Consider the following 27,925-nt stretch of genomic DNA (forward strand, 5'->3'; position numbering starts at 1 on the left):
AAGCATTTTTACCATAAACAATTCTCTCTCTCTTCTCTATTTTTCTCTAGAATTCAACACAAACCTTACTAGTGTATCTTTCTTCTAAACAATTATTCAAGTTCTATGATATGATTAAAACTTGAAAAGATGATTAAACTTTACAATGACGTCCCTCATATAAAATATCAAAGTCGTTTTGAATAATGATGTACGTAACCTAGGGTATAAAGTATCAAAGTCGTTTTCAAGTTCTATGATATGATTAAAACTTGAAAAGATGATTAAACTTTACAATGACGTCCCTCTTCTATGATATTTGTATACTTGTCCCTCATATAAAATATCAGAAAATATTTTTAAAATAAAGTATAAAGTAAAATTATTAAAATATCATTAAATTCGGATGTACAATCTATAACCAAAAAGAGTAAAGCTCTCATGGATTCTCAAAATATAACAACTTAACAATGAATATAAAAGCAAGAAGAGAGAGAGAGAGGTAAAATTAGTACCATAGAATTGCTCCTTATTAATTATTGTGTTGTTGAGATTGCAAATGCTTGACTTAATTTGTTATTCATTAATTAGGCTCGATTCACTACAAAAGACTGACCTTCAAATTACTTCTTCCTTGGTTTGCTTTGATATGATATGATTTCATCAAGTCGATCCCTTTTAAATAGATAGAAGAGTTTGAGGAGTACGTGGGGTTCGTGTTTCAATTGGAAATTAGGAGACTAACTGTTGTAAAAAGGCTTTTTACGGCCCGGCCCGCAAGGCGTAATTAGTTGGAATTGAATAGTGTACTTGTAACTTTCTGCTGCGGCCCAAAGAGAAATGCCTGGAGGCCTGCAACAGCGAGCATTCAGTTTTTGGTGTTAACATCTCTCTCGTAATACCGAATTTTAAGTTTGCAACATGTAAAAGGACTGTAGCGCGCGAGAGTTTGAATTCAATTCCACCAAAGGGCAAATTTTTAAAGTTGGATAATTTGATGTAAATATATAAAAGTCTAACAGTTGTTTGTTAAAAAACATTTATTTGTAAACACTTTGTTTCTCGTTTTGAGTAGAATAAAAAAACATACTAACGTGCAATTGGAAATGAACCGATTTTTTTTATTTATATCCAAAAAAATAATTAAATTTCCAAAAATAACTAAAGTTGGGAAGGATTTCAAAATCTATCCAAACCGGAAATTTTTTTTCCAGTAATTCATTCTAAAACTTGAAAAAAAAATTCCAGTTTTAGAATTCCAAAACCAGTGGCTAAAAAATAAAAAAGAGAGAGAAACCGTAAAAAGATTTTCCAGTTTCAATATTTTTTTTCCTTTTTCAGATTTTTTTATTTAAATAGAAATATTTAGAATTTATTTATTATTTTATTGAAATATTAGTAATATTTAATATATTTCTTTGAAAATAGATGGAATACTATATAATTTGATTTGATAAGAGTTTGTTCTGCCCTATCAACCTTGACCGAACCGAAACAGTGATGGTGGCAGCAATTATGAGATGCACTCAAGCTCAATTTCCTATCTCCTATCTTGGGATGCCTTTGACAATTCGAAAACCATGTAAATCTGATTTTATTCCTCTTCTTGAGAAAATTGAAACTAGAATTGAAGGATGGGTTGGTAAATTATTATCAAAAGGAGGTAGAATTCAACTGATAAATTCGGTGTTGTGCAGTGTTCCCATCTATTTTATGACCTGTTTTGAACTTCCGAAATGGGTTGTGAAAAGAATTCAAGCGCTTTGTAGGAATTTCTTGTGGGGCAAATCCCGAGAAAGAGGTTTACCATTGATCAGCTGGGATGTAGTGTGTTTGCCTAAATGCTATGGTGGATTGGGAATTGCCAATTTGGAGTTGAGAAACAAATCTCTGCTGCTACGGTGGTGGTGGAAAGTTTCAAATCAACCAGAGAGCCTATGGTGTTCGATTATGCAGTTGATAAGAAAGAATAGGCCGCAGCAGCTCTATCCTAAAATCTGGTTGGTAGAAGGGTTGTTTTTTTGGAATCAGATGATCAAAATGTACCCTATGTTTCAATGGTGTACCACATGGATTATAGGCAATGGTGAAAAAATTTCATATTGGTATGACTGTTGGGGGACAGCACCTCTCAGAAGGATGAAGGATAGAATGCCGAGGCCTACTTATCAACACATTTCTCTCAATGAAGCCCTTTTAGGTGATTCGGATGTTATTTCCTTCTATACTGGTACGGAGATGGTACCGGTGTTGTATGAGCATGATGATGAACTGTTGTGGCGTTGGTCGGTCAATGGTGAATATTCTGCAGCTTCGGTCTATAAACTATTGACTACAGCTGGTAAAATTCGCTGGGGTTTCAGGAAAATCTGGAAAACTGCTGCTCCTTCAAAAGTTAAGGTGTTCTCACTATTACTTTTGAAAGACAGAATATTAACCAGAGATATGCTTCAAAGAAGAGGAATGCACTGTGAGCAAAATTGTGTGATGTGTGATGAGGGACCATTAGAAACATCATATCATCTTTTCTTCCAATGCGCAAATGCGAGAGAAGTATGGGCACGATTCGATGATCTGTTGCTAAACAAGGAGTCAGTTGTGATACATGGGAGGCATCAAAACTGAGGTACTGTAGTACCGAGGGGAGACAAGCAAAAGTATGGATGGCAACGTTTATGGCTGTCCTATGGTCATTATGGAGGCAACGTAACGAGGTAATTTTCCGAGACTCGAAGCTACCAACAAGGGTAGTTGCAAACAGAGCGGAGGAAGATGCTAAGATGTGGTTGAAGTTCTGTACAAACCGTAGAGTTCTTGTGTCAGGGGGAGATCCGAGTAGGGGTACAGAATAACAAAATAAATGTAATAAGTAGGATCTGTTGTTGTAATCAATTTTATTAATATATCCTTGATAGTCGCTACCAAGTTTTCAAAAAAAAAAAAATACTATTACAATACCATACAGATACACCTCCAAATTACAACAACACTCTCTAGCTACTAGCTTTCTCTCTTGCTTCTCTCTTACTTGTGTTTTTATGTTTATTTTTTATTTTTTTGGTTTAAAATAGGAAACAATACTTTCTATTTACACTTGTCATGGAATCCTTTAGATCCTATTAAAATATCAATATTTGTAAAAGTTTTCTAACCAATCTAGCTAAGATTAGTTTTATAAATAAAGAAATGTTCTGATACCCAAGCCACTGTACCCGAATCAGTCCCCCAACCAATTCAGCCGATATATTTCTAATTTTGGAAATCAGTTCAACTGATATATTTCCAATTTTGTATTGCTAAATAACAATGAGCGGCGTTTTGAATCGAGAATAAACCATAAAACAAAATCCAGATTTTAATCGGATTCAGATCTCCGAGATCTCAACTTTCGCCTCGAATGGTGAACCTCGTTTTCTGACTTCTTCCTTTCTCTCCTCCCTTTAACCATAGCACTCACTCTCCTCTCTCTAGGCGTCGCTGTCAGACCGTCAGGGCATCTCTCACATAGTCCACTGAGTTCCGCTCCTCCATCTCCTTTGCTCAGACAAGCTCGCTATATCTGCTCACCCTGCTTCAGATCGCACGTGAGAGAACCGGGAGCGAATCCTCTCTCCCCTCCCTCTTTCGTGCTTAGACCATCTCCTGCTTACTCGATTCGTTCAGCAACATTAGCGACTCAGAATACTAGAAGGCGATGAGTTGTCAAGGTCAATTCTCAACCAGATTTAACGAGCTTGCACCATGCTCGGAAACCGTGACGGGGATGGCTCCTCCCTTTGTAAAGCACTTCCATCAGTTGCAGTCGTCGGTGGCCAGGTAATGGATTGTTGTTTACTTTCAATTTTCAAAAGCATACCTGAATTTCTTCAATACTCCAATTACTGAGAGATAAAGGTACTCTTCAATGCCATTGAGATGTACCAGTACATATTCATCTATTTGTACCGTCAGCTCAACAACACCTATAATCTCTTGCAAAGCTATCGATTTGTTTATCGATTCAGTCACCAGACAAGCATACCTGCATATATAAATTCATAATTAGTCTGGAATAAATTATTCAAATCTTTGTTTGACATGGTACCAGATGGTAACAACTGAAGTTTATGCTATAAGACATGCAAAAGGAAATGAAAGAAAATTATGCAATAGAAACATTGCATTGTTCTTTCTAAACATGACAATCTCCATGCTTGCAGATCACATGCTATTGTAGCATGCTTAGGCAAAGGCACTTCTGGAAGCGGTAAAATACACAAAACAGATTGTAGAACTCTAGGTATTTCATATACTGTTATTTTTTTTTGTAGCTTGCTTGAAATGTAATTCTGCTATTATGTTGTTGGTTTAGTGTTTCAACTATTGACTCTTTTAAACGGTGAACCCCTATGCGGCCCTTCTGCTTATTAAACTATTATATATTTATTACTAATACCCGTTGAAGGCTCTAGAAATATGTAGAAGTTGTATAAATAATAAAAACAATTGATAAGTTAAAAGTAAAGTTTAAAGGTTTGACATGGTACTAGTCTGCTCATTTATCTGTTCACTTACTGAGTACTAGTACCGGTTCTGTTCAGATTTAGCAAAAACTGATATGTCAGGTCCATCTAAATCGGGTTGGGTCTTGTCAACATGTCTAAAATCATGTTTTTCTTTGTAAAATGTCAAATGATATTAAATCTGAATTAGAGGCAACTTACTAATATACTTTTGTATTTAAATCAGGTATAAGTTAGGAGACTGAAAAACAAATGAACAAATAGGTGTTAAGCATTGGGAAGAGTACTAGTTAAAACAAATATATTGTTGTACCAGGTCTTTCACTTTAGTCCTTCTAGACCTTCATGGGCTCTTATTTTCCTCAACATATACACTCTTATTTTGGACTGATATTTATATGAGGTTTAAATGCTTTGTACATGAGATTTAAATGTTTTAATTTTTTTCATGTAGTTAATTTGTACTTGGTGGAATGAACAAATGTTTTATATGTTGTTAATTTTTTCTTGGTGTTAATTTTTTTCATGTAGTTTTGAAGACTTGATTGCAGTGTTTTAAATGTTGGAGTGTATTACTTTAAATGTGTGATAATAAGTTTGAATGGTTGTTCTCTAAACTATTTCTGTGAATTGAAACCTATAGTTTAATTAAAATATTAGTGTTTGCACTGTTTCTTACATAAGTGTGAATATAAGAGGTCTAGCTGTTGCAGGTGTAGCTATCTGGCACATAACATTACAACAATACGTAAGTCTACATGGGAGACTAGGATGGGCGTTGTAACACTCACAGCTTTTGCTGGTACAAAATCAGGCTCAAATTGATGGAGCGAGTGATATTTTACACTTACTCGTAAATGAAATGAAGTTGTCAAAGAAAAAATTGGAAAATTACAAAGGACAAGCCCTTGTTTGTGATTTTACAAGAATGAGAAGTGACGGGTAATGTTAATTTGGAGCTTTTATTTAAATTAGAAGCTTGGCTTTTATTAAAGTAGCTAGCAGCTTTTATTTCTTTCAATTATTGGTTTTTGTTTTTAATTTTATTTTTGAGAAGCATGTAATCTGTAAGATCTTATTTCTATTTAATCAATATGTCACGGGTTTCCAATGAAAAAAAATGGGATGCTTTATTTGCAAATTTGAGAATGACGGTTCAAGAAAAAAATAAAAATTGGAATGCTTATTTAAATAAGAGCCTAATGACTTCAATAATACGTCTCTTTGATTAAAAACAAGAAAAATGTAAATGTTCATAATAACAAGGACCTTTATGTAAATTTTCCTTTACTCTCACAAGCACAATTTATGTTTGAAATGTTATGTTAAGAAAACTGAATTGTTAGATATAAATGTTCGATATGTGAGGTTTAAATGATTGTAAGTAGAGATTTTAAGGCTTCAGAATGGGCGTCAAAAGTGTCAGTTGGAAGAAGTGCCAACTGAAAAAATTTATAATTAGGTTTGAGGTTTACACGTTTGAACGTAGTAATTTAAATGGTAGACATCAGAGGTCTAAATGGTTGAGAAGCTAACTTCTAAGGCATGTACTGACTTTTTAGAAGATCATCATGGTCAAAAGTTCCAGCTGTAAAAAAAAAAAAATTAACTTAGATTTGATGTTTAAACGCTTGAACGTCGTAGTTTAAATGGTAGACATCAAAGATTTAAATGGTTGAGAAGCCGCATTCTAAAAGGTGTACTGACATTCTAGAAGGTTGGTCAAAAGTATTTCTTCATGGATCTCATTTGAAAGAAAAAAAATTGAGTAGAAAATGTTTGTATTTTTATATTCGTAAAATTCATCACGGATCGTCGGAAAATTGACAAAAATTATTAGAAGAAAAAATAAGAGTGGATAGAATGAATCTTTCTTATTTTGGCTTAAAGACAAAAGTTGTTAGAAGTTAAAATTATTTAGATTTAGAATTTAAATGCTTGTAGATGGAATTTTAAAAACTTGCATGTAGCATTGTAAATGATTATAAATAGAACTTTAAATGCTTGGATATGAGAAGTGGATATGAAAGATAGACATTAAAATATTAGAGGAACTCATTGGGAGATTTTGTTTGGGGTATAATTATGACGCTCCTTTATCAATATGGGTTGGGTTGGGTTGGACTGTACTAGGCGTTGCACTAATATTCTCAGTATAACATTTAGAAAAGGAAAGGTCATTTTTTTTCAGAAACGAAAACGAGAGCTCTATGACTAAAAAATGTACCTTGTACGATATAATAGGCTGACTGGTTACATATATATATAAAGGAACCCAGCCCAACTAACGAAAGCAGAATACATGCATGCATAGGCCTATAATAAGTATCCAGTGCTCCAATCCATATATATATAATGGTACGTACTAATTAAGATAGTTTCTAAGCAGAGTGACCACTTGTTGATTATGAAATTGGCGATCTTAATAAATTAAATGGGCATTTGAGCACTACCTTCTTTTCAAAAATAAATTAATTAATTAATTAATTAATTAAATGGGACGCGCTAAGCAGAATGACCACTTCCGGTATACTCTTTCTTCTCTTATCTTACAAGTTACAACCTCCTCCCCTAGAGAAAGCTAGCTTTGACCTCAAGGCCGTAACTTTGTCACAAAAATCAAGAAATTGGCGATCCTCATCGTAATATATATATAATCTTCCCTACTGTTCTGAGATCGAATCAGGTACCTTCACCATCACTGTAGCTTCATTCCCCTTCTTCCAATTTGGTTCCGAGCTAGCTAGGTACTTTAATTAATTTGAAGCCTTAATTTGTTTGTGTATTAAAATATCATACACTATGTTTTCCTAGTAGGTTTCATATTCTTCAGAAATTGGAGCTTCTGGATATTTAATGTTTTTGTAAAATTTCAGACCGAATAATCTTCAAGAAACCAAGTTTTGTTAATACTTAATAGGCTTGAAATATATATTAGGGGCTTGTAGGGTTGTGTGTTAGGTCCAGAGGTGGATTTATGTCCATTAAATGAGGGTTAATTATATTGACCTCCATTTTTTTTTAATTTTGTATTTATAATTAGTTTTCTATATAATTTAAAGATGTTGCCAAAAAAGAGCCATTGGAGACAAATGGCGAGGTGATTCGAAATCTCCCCCACCCTCTCCATTGCTTGACCAAAACTCCAAATCATTTTTTCTTTTCCAATGTGACTTTATGTTTGTTATTCTTCTCATTTCTTATAGCTGAGTACAACATTCAAGTTCCCCTGAGGCGAGGCAGACGACTAGCTAGTTAATTTGATATGGGAAGTTTTGATGAATTTTTGAGGATAGCTGATCTAATTAGTTATTTCATGATGTTTGTTATTGTATTGGTGCCCATAGTTCATGCATTACTGCCCCCAAATACCAGCAATTGTGTGCAGCCATGGACTGAGCAGTACGAGGTGTGGAAAACAGAGTACGAGCAGTGGGAAGACTACTACTTTCGGCCTATAATAGTAATGACAAAGGTAAATCACTGGTTTGAACTTCAACAATTACTTCGATAAGTGATAAGTTCACATCTCAGTTTCTATTTAGGAATCCAGTAGTATTAATTGCTAGTTTAGAAGTTAAGAAACTCCGATAAATCAGGATGGCACAAAACTAGTTAGGAGATAGAAATAGGCAGACAATAGCCCTCCAAAAACTGATCTCTTCAAATTCAGATAGCCATATACATACCAAGATTGAGGCCCGTAAGCACCTGGGTGATCGATAGTGCAATTAAGCAAGTTGAGACTTGAGAGGTGCTTTTCCAAAAGCCCATTGAAAGGAATTACCACAGGTCACAACAAACCATCCTATAGTTTTGGAAAATCTATTTGTGTATTCAAACATAAAAAGCTCAAAAATTATCTAGTTGTGCAAGAGCATCATTCCTTTCAGACCGAGAATAATTCTTGTCTGCATGAAGAAACAAAGAGGCTACAAATTAAGAGGCGACATTTTTGGAACATTAATTAAGTTTGAACTTCCAAAGAAGAACACCTACCTAGTGAAGCTAAAAAAGTTTGATAAGACCCCAAATCTGATCTGTAACTTTAGCACAAAAATATATAGTTTATCTGCCATTTATCTCTCGACAACAAGAATGAGATACTTTTCGCGAGAATAAAAAAGTGACTTTTCGCAACGGAGTACCGTCATTGTTCATATTTTTCTTTTTGCGACGGTACTTTTTGCGAGGAAGTACTGTCATAAATGCATTTTTTCCTCGCAAAAAGTATATACTTTGTTGTTGTAGCTAGCTCAATGAACAAAATAGCGTGTCAAATAATGGTATATATATCTAAGTAATTTAAGGTTCAAAGATTTTGAGACGTAAAGAAAAACTTCACAATTTATAACAACACAAGGAAAATTAACTTATGGAAAGAACTAGCATTTGGTCTAGTGGCAAAAGTACATGATATTTATGTGAGAGATCATGGATTCAAAATCAGAATAAGATAAATTATTTATTGTAATAAACAGGGGTATTAAATAGTTTGGTGGCTTGACCTCCAACATGTACTCAAAAAAAAAAAAAAATTGACCTATGGGCAATTGTCAATACAACCCAAAATTATATTTAAAAACACAGATATAGGTGACCTTAATTAGTAAATTAAAAATTTATCATAAAAAATGTACATCACTTTAATGTTATACGGACACAATTAAGCTCTCTTTCATACTTCATAACCTCGCAATTAAAATTTTGAATTAGGTGTCAAGTGATCATCCTTCAACGGAAGAAGCTCTACAAATCATGAAGAAAACAATGTCCAAAGAAACAAAGAGACTAGAAGAAAAACTTGCAAAAAAGAGCACTGAACTTGAGAAGCTCATTAAAAGGCATAATGAAGTGCTCAAAGAGAACAAAGTACTTAGAGATACGCAACATGATATGGCAATAGAGGTAGAAAAATTACATCAACAGATAGAGGAACTAACTTCAATGAATTATGATGAGGCTAACCTCATGAAGTTCTCTTATTTGGATCTAAAGGAAGCAACTTGTAACTTTAATGAAAACCTTGAGATTGGAAAAGGTGGATATGGTAGGGTGTACAAGGCAGTTCTTCACTGCACAATAGTTGCTATAAAGGTTCTACACAGTGGAGGCAATCAGGGGGAGAAAGAGTTCTATCAAGAGGTAAATACTTGTGATGGTTCTTTACTCTTCATCCTTTTTTTTTATTTATTTGTTATCATTTCTTCTGTCATACATCAATATATTTTCCAAGGATGGATTTGTTTTAACTTTTAACTAATTAAATACTTATACAAATTGTGTTGGATATGTTACCCTTGACCTAATATTGTTTTGAAAACAGGATAGATAACTACACTAAGTTAATTTTCAGGTTGAAATCCTCAAAAACGTTAGGCACCCAAACATTGTCACACTCATAGGAGGATGCTTGCAGAATTGGGCACTTGTTTATGAGTTCATACCAAATGGCAGCCTCGAGAATTACATCAGTTCTCTTGGAGGTAGAAAATCACTCTCATGGAAAATACAAATCCAGATAGCCTCTAACATCTGCTCAGCCCTCATCTTTCTTCACTCAACAAAACCTCATGGCATAGCTCATGGTGATCTCAAACCTGAAAATATCCTCCTCGACTCAAATTATCAGGCCAAGCTCAGCGACTTTGGCATTTCTCGTCTATTAATGAAGGCTGACAACACAGTAACACCTCACCATCTGACAGAGTATCCAAAGGGCACTTTAGCTTACATAGACCCGGAATACCTTCAAACTGGTGAGATGAATCCTCAATGTGATGTTTACTCATTCGGTATAATCTTGCTACAGCTGGTTACAGGAAAATCTGCCCTTGGTATATCCAAGTCAGTGCAAGAAGCACTGCAGAGTCACAGATTTAAAAAGGAACTTGATGCTTCTGCAAAGTGGCCCTTTGAAAAAGCTATCAAAATGGCCGAGTTAAGCCTCCGTTGTTGTGATCCAACCAGGAAGAATAGGCCTAATTTAGCAAGTGAAGTGTGGTGTGCGATAGAGTCCATGAAGACGGATGCTTCTAGCTAGTCATCAAATGGTGCTGGTAAATTACTATCATTATAAATCATTCATATTGAACTTTCCCTGAACATCATGCATGCTTGTGAAATTCTCATGTACTATTGTATGTTTCAATACCTTTCTTAAATTATGTTAGATCTTTAAATAATCATTCATTTACATGCAGCTAAAATTGGCCAACATTTGACAAACTTTTGTTTTGTACCAAGAGTAGTTTTCAGAAAAATGCTGGAATTATGAACCTACAATAACAAAAACACTGTAAAAAAAGAAAATATGAGTCGCATAAAAAATATATATGTACCTGCACCGTGTGTACTGACTGGAATTAATATATGGACTCGAAGAATAAATATATAACTTAATTGTAAGGTTCAAATTGTGGCTAGCAGGTACAGTCTTAAATTTTTCTAACTATATATGCAAGTATGATCTCCTTTTAGTGATGCATCAAACCATGCAATTAATTTATATCTCGTATCAGCCATACGAGTGGCATAGCTAGTGGAGTGAGATTCGGTATTGCCTGCGCATGCACCGCATCTCCCTAGCTAGCTTGCACAAAAATCAACAATCTAGAATAAAGATTCTGAATGATATATGACAAATTCAATTTTGCTTGCAGGGTTATTGAACAATGATCTCCACTTTACAATGCCATGAGATTGCTATTGTTGTTGCTCCTGTCTCTTTTGTAAAAAATATTAATGTTATATATACTTTCAGGCGTCATGTTCCTTTTAATTATGAGCCTTTTAACATTACAATTACGAACACAACATGTAATTATAGTATAAACATTAATTGTGGTTCCGGGGTCATGACTCATGAGAACTTGCGTTTTGTTACTATCTGTAATTTGATTGCGAAACAGAAGTGAACAGAATACATTAGTTCAACAAATTTTTAGAGACTAAATAAAGAGTGGAAATATATATGAACTATTTCCTTGAATCATGACTTTTTTTTTTCATTGCCACCAATGAATGATGAGCTTGCATGTCTTTTATTTATTTTTAAATTCTATAATTGGAGATATTTATTTCCTGTGTTACATCTCATTTAAAATGTTCACTTTTTTCTACTATTTTCACATTTAAAAAATTTCAGTTTGAAATCAACTAAACTAAATTTAGTCTAGTGACAAAAAATAATGTTTTTGTGTGAAATATCATTCACTTGAAATTCAGATGAAGAATCTGCAGATCCCTCATGAATATTAGCAAGTTGGAGTGACTTAATCCCAACCTAGCTAGCTCTTCTCGAAAAAAAAAAAAAAAACAGAGAGAATGTTGGGTTGCTGATTTTTGTGAGTAGAATTAGAATGATTTTAAGTTCACCAAATTTCTTTATGAACTTAACTCTAAAACCTATCGGATTGATTTCAAATGATGAATCAAAACTATTGAAACTGATCTACCTAATTATTAGTCTACATGCAAATTTTGAATTAATTATGTATAGAGTCAAGTCAAGTAGTAAAAGAAAACTCAAAAAATAAATGCACTAAAATCAATTTATTATACTTTTAGTTTTGACTATTTGACTTTAAAACATGAATACATTAAAATCAATTTATTATACTTTATGATACTAAATTAATTATAAAATATGATTTTTTTTTGCATGTAGATGCATCGTAAGGTATCGGTTTCAACAGTTTGAATTTATCGTTTGAAGTCAATTCGGTAAATTATAGAGTTGAGTTTACAAAGAGACTTAATAAACTTAAAAAAAAAAATAGTGCTCTACTCATTGATAATTATTCTTATGTTTTATGATTAAGTAGACTAGTAGTGATACACATCTCTATTCTTCCTTTTTTTTTCAAATTAAAATTTGTGGCGTTGTTTGTTTTCTTAAAGAATCATAGTGAAGAGTCTAACTAGTATAACATCAATGTCATTTCATATTATATAACACTAACTTCAAAACCTATCGAATTGACTTCAAACGGTGAATCCAAACCGTTCAAACCGATTTACTTCATTAGTTGTGCGTTTACATACAAAATTTATAATTTTTCGATTTTATTTAGTATCGAGTTAAGCGGTCAAATGTATGAGTTTTTAAATTAATTTTAATACATTCATTTTTCAATATTTTTACCGCTTGATTTGATACTAAAATAACTCAAAAATATAAAAATTTTGCATGTAAACGCATCACTCATAAAGTAAACCGGTTTGATCGATTTGAATTAGTCATTTTAAGTCTATTCAATCAATTTTAAAGTTAGTGTCATATAACACCAATGTCATACTAGTGTCAATTAAAAATGAGCCAAGCTGTCAATTCAGAGAATCATAGTCCATCTAATATAAGAGAAGGGTTGAAATGCTTTTTGTGCTTCCATCATGCCTCCATTTTTAAAAGTTTTAATAACTCAAAACCTAAAACTTAAAGAGTCAAAATAAAACCGTTGGATATAATCTATATCATTTTATCCATGCACGTATAAAAAAATGACATTATAACTTTATTTTGATTGTCATCAAGAGCTTGTAAAAAATGTACTAATGTGGATAATTTAGAGACGTTGATCTTTCAACTAATTGATTCACATAAAAACTAAAATTGAAATGTGATAATTTTAATTTTATGAGTTCATAAAGAAAATAACATAGATCACATCTAACGGTTTTATTTTTATTTTTAAGTTTTAGATTTTAAATTATTAAAGTTGTAAAAAATGGAGATATAAAGAAAGACAAAAAAAAATGAAGGCATTTGAACCCTTCTCCTAATATGAACCTTTCTGTTTCTGAGCTGGAGCTGTGCCTAATCTGAAGTCTGAACCCGAGTCCGGATATCTGAGGTAACTCACACTTTTAGTTTGGATCTTGACCGTCCAATCAGAATCCAGCTAATCCGACCTGAGGTGGAATCACTGGAATAGTGGAATGCATGGTTCCTTTAAAATTGGTGCCAAAGCAACAGATCGAACGGTCTGGATCTTAACGCAAAAATTTGAGTTACCTTAGATAGATGATATGAATTCATCTGAACCCTTCATTTTTTATCAATTATTCGCTAAACCCTAACTCCCTATTCTCTCCTCTTCTCTTCTCTTCTCCGGCGAAGGAAAGAGCGGCGGAGGAGGAGGAGGAGGCTGAGAGAAGAACAAGATGCAAAACGACGATGTAATATGGGATGTCATCAGGCATCACCACTGCAGCTACATGGCTAAGTAATGTCCAGTCTCATCCCCATTTTATTTTCAAATTCATCGAAACAATCTCATCACCATTTTATTTTTTTGTTCTTTTTGGTGTTTGACAGGATTGAAACTGGTAAATTCTGTAGAAATCCTTATAATGTGACTGGTATTTGTAATAGAAGCTCATGCCCTCTTGCAAACAGTCGATATGCGACTATTCGTGATCATGATGGTAAGAATTAACGCATTTTAGTAGAATGACAGGTGAATTTGCTGACATTGTTACCCCCAAAATTGTAACAAAACTAAATGGGATGTTAAAATTCGATTGCTTTCGATCAAGTTTGACTGTTTATTGAATGTGCCTGATTGAAGTTGGTAATTGTTCTTCAGACACCATTAAAGAATTCCTAATCTGTATGAAAAATAAGGAAATTAGAAATTTCTAATCTGTATTTGAATTATGGCTGAATATATTTGATTTTGACTTTATGATTTTACTATTTTTCAGGGATTTTTTTATCTTTACATGAAAACAATTGAACGAGCTCACATGCCAAATAAGTTGTGGGAAAGGGTTAAGCTGCCGAAGAATTACATGAATGCTCTTGAAATTATTGACAAGCATCTGGTACCTTATTTTTATTGATCAATGAATGTTGGGTTGAAATCACCGTCTGGTTAAATGACCACACAAACTTTCAATTTAGTCCAAAATATTGTGGGTTTTTATTAGCATTAATTTATTTTGTTACTTGTGTTTGAATTTTCATGAATGTTATAGGAATATTGGCCCAAGTTGCTAGTGCATAAAATTAAGCAAAGGCTAACCAAAATGACACAGTATCGCATTAGAATGGTGAAGCTTAGCAAAAAAGTCAGGTATGGAAAATTTTCCTTTCTCCTATATTACTATCCATGTTTAGTGTAATTATCATTCTTACTATTCGCTTTTTTGTTTTTACACGTAGAGAAAAGATAATGACCGTACCAAGGAAAGAAAAGAAACGTGAATCTAGAAGAGAGGAAAAGGCATTGAGGGCTGCTCAAATTGAAAATGTTCTCTCTTTCTCTCCACCCCCCATTAACCGAATATTTGTGCAATATAATTATCTTTTTGTTGAAATTTTTCATTAATACAAGCTAGCTGGTTTCAATCTAGGTCATTGAAAAGGAGTTATTGGAACGTTTGAACAAGGGTGTCTATCCTGATATTTGCAACTACAATGAGGAGATTTTTAACAAATTGCTCGACAAGGAACAGCAAGAAGAAGAAGCAGAGGAAGAGGAATAGTTGATACTTGATACTATTTATTTTGATAAAGTTAAAATTACAATACTTTATATATCCAGTGTATTTCCCGGTTCATAGTTTTGATTTGTTTGATTAGGAGGCTGAGGTGGAATATGTGGAAGGAGATTATGAGCTCGAAGAAGAAGACGAACTAGAGGATGACATAGAAGACATGGCAGATTTCTTCAAGTCCAATAGTTTCGGTATAATTAAACTATGTACCCCTTTTCATGAACTAGTTAATTTTCTCTTGTTTATGACTCATAATTTGCTCTATCTGTCTAAGAATTTGTTCAATTATTCTTATCCATTTAAAACATTGCTTGAAAATTCAAAAAAAAAAAAAAAATTGGGTGGTTTCTGCACAAGGAACAGCATTAGTTCTGGTTTTTTTTTTTGTGCATTTTTTTTGTTTTTGTTACAATTACGGAATAAAATTGCAGAGGATATGGAGGAAGATGAAGAACAATTGGAGGAGCAACCAAGTACAAAGAAAATGAAGAGAGCATTTGTGTCTTATCTGTCAAAGGTAGATGATGGCACTGAAAAAGTTAAAAGAAAAGGCAAGAAAGTCATCGTTGAGGTAACATCTCTCTCTCTCTCTCTCTCTCTCTCTACCCTGTCTGCTTGTGCCATGTCCAAAAGAAATATAGTGAGGGTAGAAACAAGAGTGAGGCTATGGCAACATGCATATTACGGATCGACCCATGCTATGGACCCGTATCTCTATTTTATAAGTTCAAATAGTCGATCCGAACCGTTAAACATAATCTATATATCAAAATGTACATGTGGACCAAATATTATATTTTTTTTAAAAAAATACTATTTTTTTAGATAGGTAAAAAGTTGTTGCTTTTGTATGGTCCAGAATTTTCAAAATCAAGTGATTGTCTACCGATCTAAAAAATAGTAAAAAAATTCTAAAAAATATAAAATTTGGTTTGCAAGTACATTTTCATATAAAGATCATGTTATACGGTTCCAATCAACTATTTGAACTTTAATAAATGAAATATGGGTCGTTGTTTAATATGCACATTACCATAGCATTTGTTTTGGCAATATTTACTCTGTTGATGTAACAAGAGAATGTATTGTGTTTTGGCAGGTTGAGAGGGATGAAGATATGGACAACAGACAGCACAATGAGATGTGAAATTATACATTATAGATGTTGCTCTTTCAAGAGCTCATTTTTATTAGGTTTAACAACTGACATGTTTTTGTTATGGTTTCTTTCTTTCTTTCTTTTTTTGTGTAAAAAGCGACCAATGTAACACAAGTTTTGATCAATCCTCTTCCAGTTCCAGAGATATAAAATCTCAAAATAGACAGCAAACCCATTTTATGGAAAATCCCAGAAAAATGAAGCAAATCGTAGCCGTCTAATCTTACAATCGAACAGATGAAGTTTCAGTTTTTCTTCATTTCTGCACCTGCACTGGCTATGCAAGAGGTGTTGGTCGGGCCAACACGTGAAATGTGCTCAAATTAAAACTTCTGCACAGAAGGCTATGGAATCTTAGATATTGGAAATTTATAATGGGTCTGAACTGCACAATTAAAACCCTGCATGAATCTTAACAGAAATCTAACTGTTAAGGGCACAGCATGAATCTCTGGATGCTCCCAAATTAGAAAGGGAGGGGTTGCTTAGCCACCTCAAGAATTTTAAAAAATCATCATTTGTATAAAAATTTAATTGAAAATTTGCTTTTCTTTTTCAAGTTTTTGTATAATTTAACCTCTTCATAAAATGTTAAATGTGTACTTGTAATCTAGTGATTAGAATTTTATTTTGTGATTGTGGATACTTGAATTCAAATCTGAACGGCCAAACATTATACTCGAATCTCAAAATAGACATAATAAAAGCCTCAGTTGCATATTGATAACCTCATCAAATAATATGAGATCAGATAAGATAAGAGGGTTGTGCACTATGCAAGGAAAACAATGAATTAGCAGCACTCTCTTCAGACTGCTAGCCAAACCTTGATATCATAGAATTCTCAATATGCATTTATTCTTATTCTACCTAAAAAGAAATTACAGCTTTTGAGTACTGTCTAAAATACACCCTACATTTTCTAGAAATACAAACAAGGAAAAATGATTCCTACCATTAACTGCACTTGTAACTAATTTAGTCAACTAGGAAATGCTATCTACCAATTTGCCACCGTTCATGTTTAGTAATGTTGTCAAGTGTCGAATCTCCTTTGGTGCGGAGGCAGTCAGAACCTGTAAAAGAAGGCAAGTCTCTTTCTAGAAATATCCAGGTGCAAATTGTTTTAAAGTGCCTATGGAATTTTAAATTTATACTGGGGTTATTTCCTTTGTACCCCTGCTTGGCATCATCTCCAGATTAAATGAAAAGGGAGGGGCGATGTGAAAATTTTCCAAAAACCAAAGGTGGAGGGTTACATCCATGATCCAAGAAGAAGATAGCTCCCGTTTTTAACCAGACTTAATTCCTTTCAATTTATTTTCTCCTATTTTTCCCCCTAAAATTGGAAGTATCTTGAAAAGCCTATGGTCTCGTGTCTTGGGTCAAATAAGGGTTGAATAAAATTCTTAAATTTACCTATGAAAATGCAAGCTGAAAAGTAAAAAAATTAAATAATTAATTATGTCTACCTCATGCCCAGTTTCGGTAATAAGGACCTCGTCTTCTATCCTTATCCCCATCCCACAATACCTAAATCAAGGCAATTGATATAGCTTGTTAGTTGTTACTGAATTTATTAATAGTTGGTCCTTTTAAAGTTAGGTAAATGCATTTAGCTCAAGATTGCAACACTAAACTTTTTGGTTCCATTTTCAAAATCCAGTTACTACTGCTAGGTAAAATTTGATCCAACAGTGTTCTTGGATCAATGTAACATATGGACCCTAGCAGTACAAATTACAACAAAGCTAACACAATCTAAACATCAAGGACTAAAACTAAAACCACAAAAAATCATAATGAATGGTGGTTTTTTTCAAGAAAATTATACACATGAAGGTGCATCAGATCAAGTACCTGCTCGGTGCGTCATAAGAAGGTGGTATATAAACTCCAGGTTCAATTGTTATGATCTGCTCAAAATAAATAGATAAAACTGAATAATGTGTTCATAAAAAAAAAGGTATATGACAGTACACTCATCAACATGTACAATATGCTCCTGAAGAAAGAAAAAAAATGCATCGCATTACTCCAATAAATTCCATGTGCATGCACTACAATACTGTACTATAGTAATATTCACCTATGCTAATGCCACTATATCCCAGTCGCAACTTTAGGAAGGTAGATGAAGGGCATGCATTACTCCAAAAAACATGTTTTTTCTTTGATCCTTTTCGGGCTTAAAGTAAATTAACTGAAAATTGACTTACCACACCGGGCTGTAAAGGTCGGTCAGCGCTAATTAACGCTGAGTCATGAACATCCATCCCCAAATAATGTCCTGCAAAATAAGTAGCTTATTTATTTTCAATTTATCAACTGAGATTCTATATTGTTATGTCGGAATTCAGAAAATAACCAAGGACCAAAATCTCAGAATATGGTGCTGATTTATTCCTACTGGTAATCTAGGCTGTTCAGTTTGATAATCTAGGCTTAGTTGAGGCAATTTAGTTTCATTGAAAAATAAGCACATAAGTTTTGGTTGGCATGGTACTAGTCTCACAGGTATTTAATGGAGTGTACCTATAGAAGTTGGATTTAGTTGATTGTACAATGAGGTCATCTCCCCTTTTAGAATACCAAGCTCCTTTAATCCTTTTCTCAGCATTTTAACCTGAATATGATATCTGTGTTTAAGGTATTTGATCTCATTTCAAGTACTCTTTATGTCCATTTCAATATCAGGTATACCAGGATCACAAAAGGAAATAGTTGGTTTGTATTCTTTTCTTTTTCTTTTTCTTTTTCTTTTTTTGCTTAACTGGAGCTATGGCAAAAAAAAAAAAAAATCAAAGCATGTGGTTAAATGTAGACCCAAAATCATTCTGTAAACAAAAACAAAAAAAATCAATTTCCAAATGTTGAAAAGAGATATAAAAATAGAAACCGAGTAGTTGTGTATTTCTTGAATGCTTGCTCCAGGTTTACAAAGCTTCACACATTCTTTGTTTGTCTCCAATATTAAGCTGTACAGTTCATCCTGCATTTATTCCACAATGATAATGTTCAACTTATTTCATTTATAATTTGCAGACAACTGTCTCTCCAAGGACATATATCCCAATTTAATACCAATTAAACTTCAGATCAAATAAACCCAAAAGGTACAATATAACACACATCTGAGCTGGTCTGATCCTGAGATGGGCCCACCTTGGATTTTAAATGTAGTACCAAAGTAGACAAAGTTGGTTTATGCATACAAGTAATAAACATAAAAGAACATGGAGTTAGCATTTAGTGTATACCTGGTAAGGATTAAACATACCAGAAGGTGACCAGGTACGTGTCAGATCGCTTAGGTAACCATGTAATTCACAGCCAATATCCATTAAAACCAGTTCCCCTTCTGTTATCTGTTGCAAATTTCACTGATAAATTAAACCAACAAAACTTCTCGGATAATTGTTGATAAAAAATTTAAAGAAACATTAGCTTCTTTACTATGGCTGTCAGTCTTTTGCTTTTACCTTTTTATCATTTCTGGAGTAGTGAATGGTGCTTCCATTCGCTCCACCACCAACCACTGGATTAAACCTGGAAATGGCAACAACACACGGTCCAATTATAAGGGGAACAAAAGGGAAAACTGTTAGATGGACCCCAAAATATTGGAAATATCTAATATGCACCAGAGCATATTTCAAGTGGAAAAAGGGTACATTGAATAGAGGACAATTGTTTTTCACGACTAATATCGTGCTTCGATTAAAAAAAAAACAAATTTCTTTACGGAGCATATTTTCAAGAAGAGAAAAGATACATTTTTTCAGGCCAATATCGTGCTTCAATTCCAAAAAAAAAAAAGTAATTCTTCACATAGCATATTTTTCAAGTGGTGAAAAGGTGCATTGAATAGAGGAAATCATTTTTTCAGACCAATATCGTGCTTTAATTCTAAAATCAAGCAGTTAAACATGTTTGCAATGCAACAATTGCTGTCAGTTTTAAAAGAGGACTAGCCTTAATTTTTCTTCAATCCTATAGTTTCGATAAAAATGCACAAAAAGAAGCAAATTTAGAACTCACGCCATTCTTTGAGCACCTCTCATTTTACATTCAAATTCAACCTTCGCTGCGAGCTTGCTTTCATCTGGATATGTCCTTGAATGCAGCATTGTTTGTATAAGCGACTAATTAACCATGAAAGCACAACACAACACAAAACAAATAAGATGATAAACCAAATCAGATTGATTTTTAATTTTAGGTTTCATTTCTATATGCTTATCCCCTATCCTTCACAGTATAACAGCGCAAAAAACTTTAGCAAGACTATACTTGATTTCAACCCAGATTCTTCAATCAGCCCTCAATGGGGCATAGTACACCTAAATTTGTGGTATACCGCTAGCAGTACCAAACACGAATGAATTTATGCTAAAAAAATTTAAAACGAAGAGAAACCTGGCATGCTATGGAAGCTGATTCCCTCATGAGCCTGATTTCTGACGGGGACTTGATCCACCTTAGATCGTGAGTGTAACTGGATACGTCCTTTACTTGGTAGTTAGCCAAGGCCTTCTGGAATGCCTCCAGTTTCAAGTAAGGTGAAGTGGCAGCTGTCTTTGGATTATGGTAAACCCTAGTTGCCTTGTTGAGCATTTCAGGTACAACCTAGAATGAAATAAGTATTAGATACGAGTCAACTTACCTAGTTGCCTGGTTGAGAACTTTCATAATCCCAAAATTAAGGCTCCACCTCAACTTACCTTAAGCTACACATTATCCAGAAGAGGGGACTCAATTGCTCACTTTGGGAAACCCATAAGATACTAAACTGGTACATACCAGTCAGGTGTGGCACTGTCATGTACCATTTGAACCCTTGGAGTACAGAAGAAGAGACATAGAAGTATAGAACTGACCTTGCTCATCATGCTTACAGGAAATGCTTTATCAGCTTTGAAAAAATCAATGGCAGCATCAACTCCTGCAACTTGACCTTGCCATACTATTTCCTAACAATTGATGCAAGATAAAATAAAAGCACATGTCAAAATTTTAAAGAGGTAAAAAATTATTAACATTGTGTGAACCGAACACGGCTTGATGTGAATATGGGTGAAAATTATTTTCATGAAAATAAGGAACAAACTAAACCATAACAAGTACAATTTCTTTAGTTGGCCTTATTTTTTCTAATAAACACCTTTTAAAACCTCATTATTCCCCAATTTATTTCAAGGAAACATTGGCAACAATTTAATTTAACCCAATATGAATTTTGTATATGTGATAGCTTACATGAGGATCAGGATCTGGCATGAACATGCAAAACCCTAATTGATGGCTCAAAACCACGACTCCACCGGGTTGCATACAACCAGTGAGGTACAAATAATCGGCATCCTGCCTGAATGTGTACGGCACGACGTCAGTCATCATCTTAACAGGTGCAGATCCGATAATAGCCAGGCTTCCTTGAGGAAGCTTCTCTAACAGCTTCATTCTTCTATGAATATAGTCTTCGGCAGTGATTCCAGGTGTGATTTCTCCTTGATTCATTAGCTAAATAAGAAGAAGAAGTAATGCATGGATTCAATTCAATTGAATTCCATTAGGGTAATTAAAATTGTGGAGAAGGTAGGTTAAAGTACCTGAGGGTGAGATGATGGAGTAGGCTGGCCCACATCTACATCTAGGTATGTTGATGTGGCATGGGCATGAGGTGCAGTTGTAGGATGAACAGAGTGCAAAGAGGAGAAGCATTTAGGGATGAGTTGGAGTTGGAGTTGGAGTTGGAGTTGGAGTTGGAGGTTAGGGATGAGTGGTTTTCTCAAGCTCAGCCATCGACCAGCCATCGGGTAACAACTAACAACGACGAGGAGGAGGAGGAGGAGGAGGAGGAGGAGGAGGAGGGGAGACTGGGGTTAATATATTAACAAAGTAGTTTTTACTTCATTCAGCGCACAAGTCATATGCAATTCTCTTTAACTCAATTGTTAGTGCGCTGTGTGAAGCAAAATATACTTTGTCAATATCTATATTCAGCTTTCAGTATGGGCCGGAAACTTGCTCCACTTGGGCCAGTTCTCAATTTCGAATTGGCTCCTTTCATTTTTGGGCCGAAAACTAATATTACACTTTCCATTTCCTTTCCGTTTCTTTGCATAGGCTCCACGGTAAAACCAAATTAAAATAGTCAAACAAAAATTTTATTCGGTTTTTAAATTTATAGTCAAATTAACTGAATTATAATTGTCAATCAAATAAAAAACAAACCAAATAATCAAAGTATATTTCAATTTGTTTGGTTGAATTAAAATAAAAGAAATCCAATTTTAAAAGTTAAAACTCAATACATACACAAATATATTTAATAATTTTAGAAATAATATGAATTATATATATACCAGTGATTGAGATTATATATATTGAAAATTCATACAAGACATATAGATGTTTAAAAATATCAAAATCATAATATTTCTTCAATCACACCAAAGCATAGATTTAAAAAATCAACCTAACCGATCCATTTAAACCGAAAAACTTAACTATTTAATCCAAACTTTGTCGGTTAGGTTGAAAACCAAATAAAACAGATCCAAAGAGGTCTCATAACTATCAACCGTTTTTATGTTTGAATCTAAATTAATTACTTTCTCTAAAAAAGTTAAATTGAGTTGTGAATGTTTGATCCGAATCGATCAAACTTAACGGCTGAGATTGCATACTATATATATTACAAATTTACAACTATAGTAGCAACTATACATGCATACAGCAGATAGAGACTAGCAGAGTGTATATATATATATGTATTCGTTCATACTATCATACGCAGCAGGGTTTGAATTTAATTACTATGAATTAATGAATTAATTAATGATAGAGCATGAAATTATAGACCGCGCGGCGCAGCGTACAGTGAGTGGAACCCTCACCCCTCACCCCCTTAGAGAGTTTAGAGTTGATGCAGCAGCGGCCTCTATACAATTTTATTTTGATTGTCATCAAGAACTTGTAAAAAATGCACTAATTTGAATGATTTCTAGACGTTGATTTTTGGACTTGTTGATTCACATAAAAACAAAATTGAAATGTGATAATTTTTTATGAGCACATAGAGAAAATAACATAGATCACATCTAACGGTTTTATTTTGACTTTTAAGTTTTAAATCTTGAGTTATTAAAGTTTTAAAAAATGGAGGCATGATGAAGGCACAAAAAATGGAGGCATTTGAACTCTCCTCATTATATATACCAGTGGTTGAGATTATATATATTGAAATTTCATACAAGATATGATATGTAGATATTCAAAAATATTCAAATCATAATATTTCTTCAATTACACTAAAGCATGAATCGGTCTTTTCAGTTTTCAAAAATCTAAACCAAACCAAACCAAATGTAAAAAATGAAGTAATTCAAAATTTCAACCGATCGACCGATTCATTTAAATTGAAAAACTGAATTATTTAATCCAAATTAAACTTCTTCAATTCGGTTGAAAACCAAATAAATTAATTAAACCAGATCCAAAGAACACTCATCTACCCTTGCAGATTTTATTAATTGCATCCGCTGTCAGAGTTTTTAGTCAAATAATTATTACACCCGGACCCGGTTTCAACTGTCAACCGTTTGTACCAGTGAATCTCTGAAACAAGTTACATTCACTTGTGAATGTTTGATCCGAATCAAACGGCTGAGATTGCATACTATATTAATTACAACTTTATATAGCGCAGCAACTTAGGGGTGTCAACGGGTACGATATAGATCAGGTGGAGACATTTTCATACCCGTATCCGTTATGATAACGAAAAAAAAATCTTTATTCTTATCTTTTTTTTTTCAAATACGGCACGGGTCGGATAAATGGATAAAAAAGTGTCATTCACAAATCAAGATTTGTGTTTTCGATAAAATATTTTTCAAAACAAGAAAAAAAATAATAAATACAATTAATTTGTATTATGAAAATTTAATAAAAAAAAAATTTATTATATTCTATATCATCTTCATACAAATATATATATATATATAGAGAGAGAGAGAGAGAGAGAGATGGGCTATGGTGCATTGCAATGCATGAACCCCCTTATGCATTGCATTATAATCACGGATTTAAAGTCCAAACGACCGATCCAAACCATTAGATGTTTAATCCATATTGAAATGTGCTTGGAGACCAAATTTTACATTTTTTTGAATTTTTTTACTATTTATTAAGCATTTTTGAAAATTGTTGTTTTGCTGTGAACAGTGAAAACACAGTAAAATTTTCTGGACCATCAGATCAGCGACTTTCAAAATTGCTTAATAAATAGTAAATAAATTCCAAAAAATGTAAAATTTGGTCCCCAAGCACATATTAATATGAAGAACAAGATGAACGGTTCGGATTGGTCATTTGGACTTTAAATCCATGATTTATAGTGCAATACATAAGAGGGTTCATGCATTGCAATGCACCATAGCCCATCTCTCTATATATATATATATATATATATATATATATATATATATATATTTTTTTTAAATTATCTTATACGAAAACGGATAAGTTTGTTATCTTTGTCCGTATCCAATAAGTTAACGAAAAAAAAATTATCTTTATTTGTGTTTTCGGATCAGATAAACGGATAAACAGATAAAAGGGTTGCCATTAATTAATTAACACCCCTGCTGCAAGTAGAGTGTAGAGTGAGCCAATGGGTGGGACCCAGTTTGAGTTGATGCCATACAATGTAATGAAGGACAATATTAATGTATGGTATCATGGCCTAAATTTAATTCTAAATGTATATAATATTAATTATATATATATATGGATCACAACTTCCCTAGCTCCCATCTAATCCAATTACTCAATTTAATTTTATTCTTGAAGTGAAATTCTAGAAATTGATGGGTAGCTAGGTTGCTCTCTGATTAATCTAATCATTCGATCGGTTTAATTATATATATATGTTAGCAACCTATCAATTTCTTTGTCCATACCTCTTAATTAATTATGGTTATGGGAACTACATGACTACGTACTGCCTATCTAATTCAGTTGTTGACATTTCTCTGTCTCTGGGTTTTTGTTTCTGTACTACCTTAATTAGCTTTCGTTTTTCTTGCTCCACCGATCCTAGGGATCGGTGGAGACTATTTTTCTAAAATCCAAGCAAACTGTGGTTGTTGTGTTGAAACTTTTAAAAAGATTTTTATTTTTAAAAAAATCTCAATTTCTTCCACTTTTAATATATATAGAGAGAGAAAGAGTCCGGCTAACGTGCTTAATTTTTCTAGTATTTTAATAATATACATATTTTTGGCCTTTAAAATATATCGAATTAGTTTCAAACTATAAATCTAAAATGTTCAAATTGATCTCCTTAATGAGATCTTCATTTTCATATAAATTTTCAAAATTTTGGAACTTATTTACTATCAAGTTAACCGGTTAAAGATTTTAATAAAATAGTGCATTAAAATGCACACAAAATCCTTCATATTTTGACCGCTTTACTTGATAGTAAATAAATTCGATTTTTTTTTTATATTTAAACAAGTTCTCAATAAGGAGATCGGTTTTACAATTTAGATATATCGTTTGAAGCCAATTCGATAGATTTTAGAGACCATAAGCATATTATTAATATACTAGAGGAAGTGGGTTAACCGAACTCTATATAGTACCTGCTCGGCACCTCAATTTTAACTTCTTTAGAGCTCCTTAGCTCTCTAATTTCACCGAACAGCCGTTCCTTAGAGGGGACTTAAAGCCTCTCCTTAGACCAAAAAATTTAAGGCGGGTATCCCCCTTAAACGATTCGCTTCTTTAGTGTCTCCTTCGTGCTTAAAAAAAAAAACATTTTTGATTGTTCTGCATTGTTTGAAGAGCTCCTTAAGACCTTTTTATTATTTAATTATTTTCTAAGTCTCTTCAATGCTTGAACGGTTCCCTAGACAAAGAAAGTTCATTTTCTCTACAACTTTTGTAGCCGAACAATCACTCCTTTGGAGAGATTAAATAAGAAAGTTCATTTTCTCTACAACTTTTGTAGCCGAACAATCACTCCTTTGGAGAGATTAAATAAGAAAGTTCATTTTCTCTACAACTTTTGTAGCCGAACAATCACTCCTTTGGAGAGATTAAATATTTAATCCTGACTCCCTTAAGGATAGTTGCCGAAAATCCCGACATTTTTTATTTTTACCTCATTAAAAAATTATTTTAATAATAATAACCAAAGTTTAACAAAAGTTTTAAAAATACCCCACACGTGGAAATTTTCCACGGGCTGGAATTTTAATTTTTTTTTTTTTTTATAAAACAGAAATTTGTTTTTATTTTTTATTTTTTGTATTGAAATATTAGAAATGTTGGATATATTTCTTTGAAAATAGATGGAATACAATATAATTTGATTTATTAGAAAGACTGTAACAAATAACCCGGATCAATATTTTTCAGGTCGGATTTTTCGCGGCTGTAAGAAAAATTAATATATTTCTGTATGTGTTATTGGAAAAAAAATAAAAATGCTTAGATTCTGAGTTATTGATCCCGGTTCAAAAGTCACTTCTATGTAATCTAGAAAATATTGTGATCCTTCTAGGACATTTAATTTATAAAAAGTTGTATCTATTTTGAGAATTCTTTTTGAATAATAATTATTAAATAACTTAAAGTTTTTGTTTTTTTTCAAAAATAGATATAACTTTCCATAAATTAAATGTCCTAAAAGGATCACAATATTTTCTAGATTACATAGAAGTGACTTTTGAACCGGGATCAATAACTCAGAATCTAAGCATTTTTATTTTTTCCAATAACACATACAGAAATATATTAATTTTTCTTATAGCCGCGAAAAATCCGACCTGAAAAATATTGATCCGGGCTATTTGTTACAGTATTTCTAATAAATCAAATTATATTGTATTCCATCTATTTTCAAAGAAATATATCCAACATTTCTAATATTTCAATACAAAAAATAAAAACAAATTTCTGTTTTATAAAAAAAAAATAGAATTAAAATTCCAGCCCATGGAAAATTTCCACGGGTGGGGTATTTTTAAAACTTTTGCTAAACTTTGGTTATTATTATTAAAATAATTTTTAAATGGGGTAAAAATAAAAATGTCGGCCGAAAATCCCCTATATATAGTTTTGATAAATTTGTTGTACATTTAATTTGATTAAATTTAAAAAATAATTTCTTCTCTATAATTAGATAGTTTGAAAATTAACGATTTATTTTTATCAACACTATATTGACGAATAAATTATTTTTAAGTGTATCAAGTTTGATCAATAATTTATCTAGAATCTAAAAAGATAGATACACACTCAAATCTCAAAATTATTTTGGGTTAAAATTAAGAGAAAGGAAACATGTCAATAATTTAGGAGCAAACACAGAACATGTGTATTATAAATGTTATAGTTGGAATTTTAACCTTGCACATGTGTCCATTGATAAATTGCAGGACATAGTTTTCCACAACTCACATTAAATATCATAACAACGTTATTTATGAATACAGGTGAGACTTATCCACCAATACCCCTTACTGCACAATTATTTACATTCATGCCATTCTCCTGCCTACAAGAAACTATATAACTAATTTTGTACTATAAGATTGTAAAACAAGTGACAAATGAAGAAATGTTAAAATGTGACTTGTAAAAAAACATGAAATAATAATATATGTACATCATGATCGAGCTAGTCTTCATTATAAAGTTTGCAAAATTAATTATTAGGCATAACAAAAAGGCCGGGTTTTCCTTGATGAGAGAGAGAGACTAA

General features: G+C 32.9%; 3 protein-coding genes across 3 annotated transcripts; 2 read left to right on the top strand and 1 right to left on the bottom strand.

The window, feature by feature from the left end:
* The first annotated feature begins 2,642 nt into the window (after positions 1 to 2,642).
* LOC144574485 (U-box domain-containing protein 33-like) lies at positions 2,643 to 11,177 on the top strand. The gene is made up of 5 exons (XM_078324473.1): positions 2,643 to 2,820; positions 7,829 to 7,956; positions 9,198 to 9,626; positions 9,838 to 10,540; positions 11,144 to 11,177. Exons 1-4 carry the CDS (start codon positions 2,643 to 2,645, stop codon positions 10,522 to 10,524), a joined length of 1,422 nt encoding a protein of 473 aa, XP_078180599.1. The 3' UTR covers positions 10,525 to 10,540; positions 11,144 to 11,177.
* A 2,380-nt stretch (positions 11,178 to 13,557) lies between these two features.
* LOC144574565 (uncharacterized) lies at positions 13,558 to 16,271 on the top strand. The gene is made up of 10 exons (XM_078324586.1): positions 13,558 to 13,708; positions 13,801 to 13,913; positions 14,194 to 14,309; positions 14,463 to 14,560; positions 14,650 to 14,737; positions 14,841 to 14,971; positions 15,032 to 15,042; positions 15,095 to 15,175; positions 15,416 to 15,555; positions 16,084 to 16,271. The coding sequence occupies exons 1-10, from the start codon at positions 13,647 to 13,649 to the stop codon at positions 16,129 to 16,131; spliced, it is 888 nt and encodes a 295-aa protein (XP_078180712.1). The 5' UTR covers positions 13,558 to 13,646; the 3' UTR covers positions 16,132 to 16,271.
* Positions 16,272 to 16,838: 567 nt separating this feature from the next.
* LOC144563537 (Metallopeptidase M24 family protein) lies at positions 16,839 to 22,073 on the bottom strand. Its single transcript, XM_078313036.1, has 13 exons — positions 21,756 to 22,073; positions 21,403 to 21,666; positions 21,024 to 21,116; positions 20,563 to 20,772; positions 20,185 to 20,288; positions 19,626 to 19,692; positions 19,404 to 19,511; positions 19,043 to 19,135; positions 18,679 to 18,769; positions 18,363 to 18,433; positions 18,004 to 18,059; positions 17,616 to 17,676; positions 16,839 to 17,219 (listed from the first exon to the last, which is right to left on the bottom strand). Exons 1-13 carry the CDS (start codon positions 21,957 to 21,959, stop codon positions 17,130 to 17,132), a joined length of 1,512 nt encoding a protein of 503 aa, XP_078169162.1. The 5' UTR covers positions 21,960 to 22,073; the 3' UTR covers positions 16,839 to 17,129.
* Positions 22,074 to 27,925: the final 5,852 nt, after the last annotated feature.

This window comes from Carex rostrata, chromosome 1 (assembly GCF_964058835.1).
Source record: "Carex rostrata chromosome 1, lpCarRost1.2, whole genome shotgun sequence".
In the NCBI taxonomy this organism is placed as follows: domain Eukaryota; kingdom Viridiplantae; phylum Streptophyta; class Magnoliopsida; order Poales; family Cyperaceae; genus Carex; species Carex rostrata.

Bases quoted from the DNA above. Each gene is read 5' to 3' on its own strand.
- LOC144574485 (XM_078324473.1), top strand. From the start codon at position 2,643: ATGGCAACGTTTATGGCTGTCCTATGGTCATTATGGAGGCAACGTAAC. The intron at 7,957-9,197 runs GTAAATCACTGG...ATTTTGAATTAG, and splicing joins CTATAATAGTAATGACAAAG to GTGTCAAGTGATCATCCTTC. The intron at 9,627-9,837 runs GTAAATACTTGT...GTTAATTTTCAG, and splicing joins AGAAAGAGTTCTATCAAGAG to GTTGAAATCCTCAAAAACGT.
- LOC144563537 (XM_078313036.1), bottom strand. From the start codon at position 21,959: ATGGCTGGTCGATGGCTGAGCTTGAGAAAACCACTCATCCCTAACCTC. The intron at 20,773-21,023 runs GTCAGTTCTATA...ATTTCATTCTAG, and splicing joins CTGTAAGCATGATGAGCAAG to GTTGTACCTGAAATGCTCAA. The intron at 18,434-18,678 runs GTACACTCCATT...CTTATTTTGCAG, and splicing joins ACTAAATCCAACTTCTATAG to GACATTATTTGGGGATGGAT.
- LOC144574565 (XM_078324586.1), top strand. From the start codon at position 13,647: ATGCAAAACGACGATGTAATATGGGATGTCATCAGGCATCACCACTGC. The intron at 13,914-14,193 runs AGAATTAACGCA...TTTTTCAGGGAT, and splicing joins TATTCGTGATCATGATGGTA to TTTTTTATCTTTACATGAAA. The intron at 14,561-14,649 runs GTATGGAAAATT...TTTTACACGTAG, and splicing joins AAGCTTAGCAAAAAAGTCAG to AGAAAAGATAATGACCGTAC.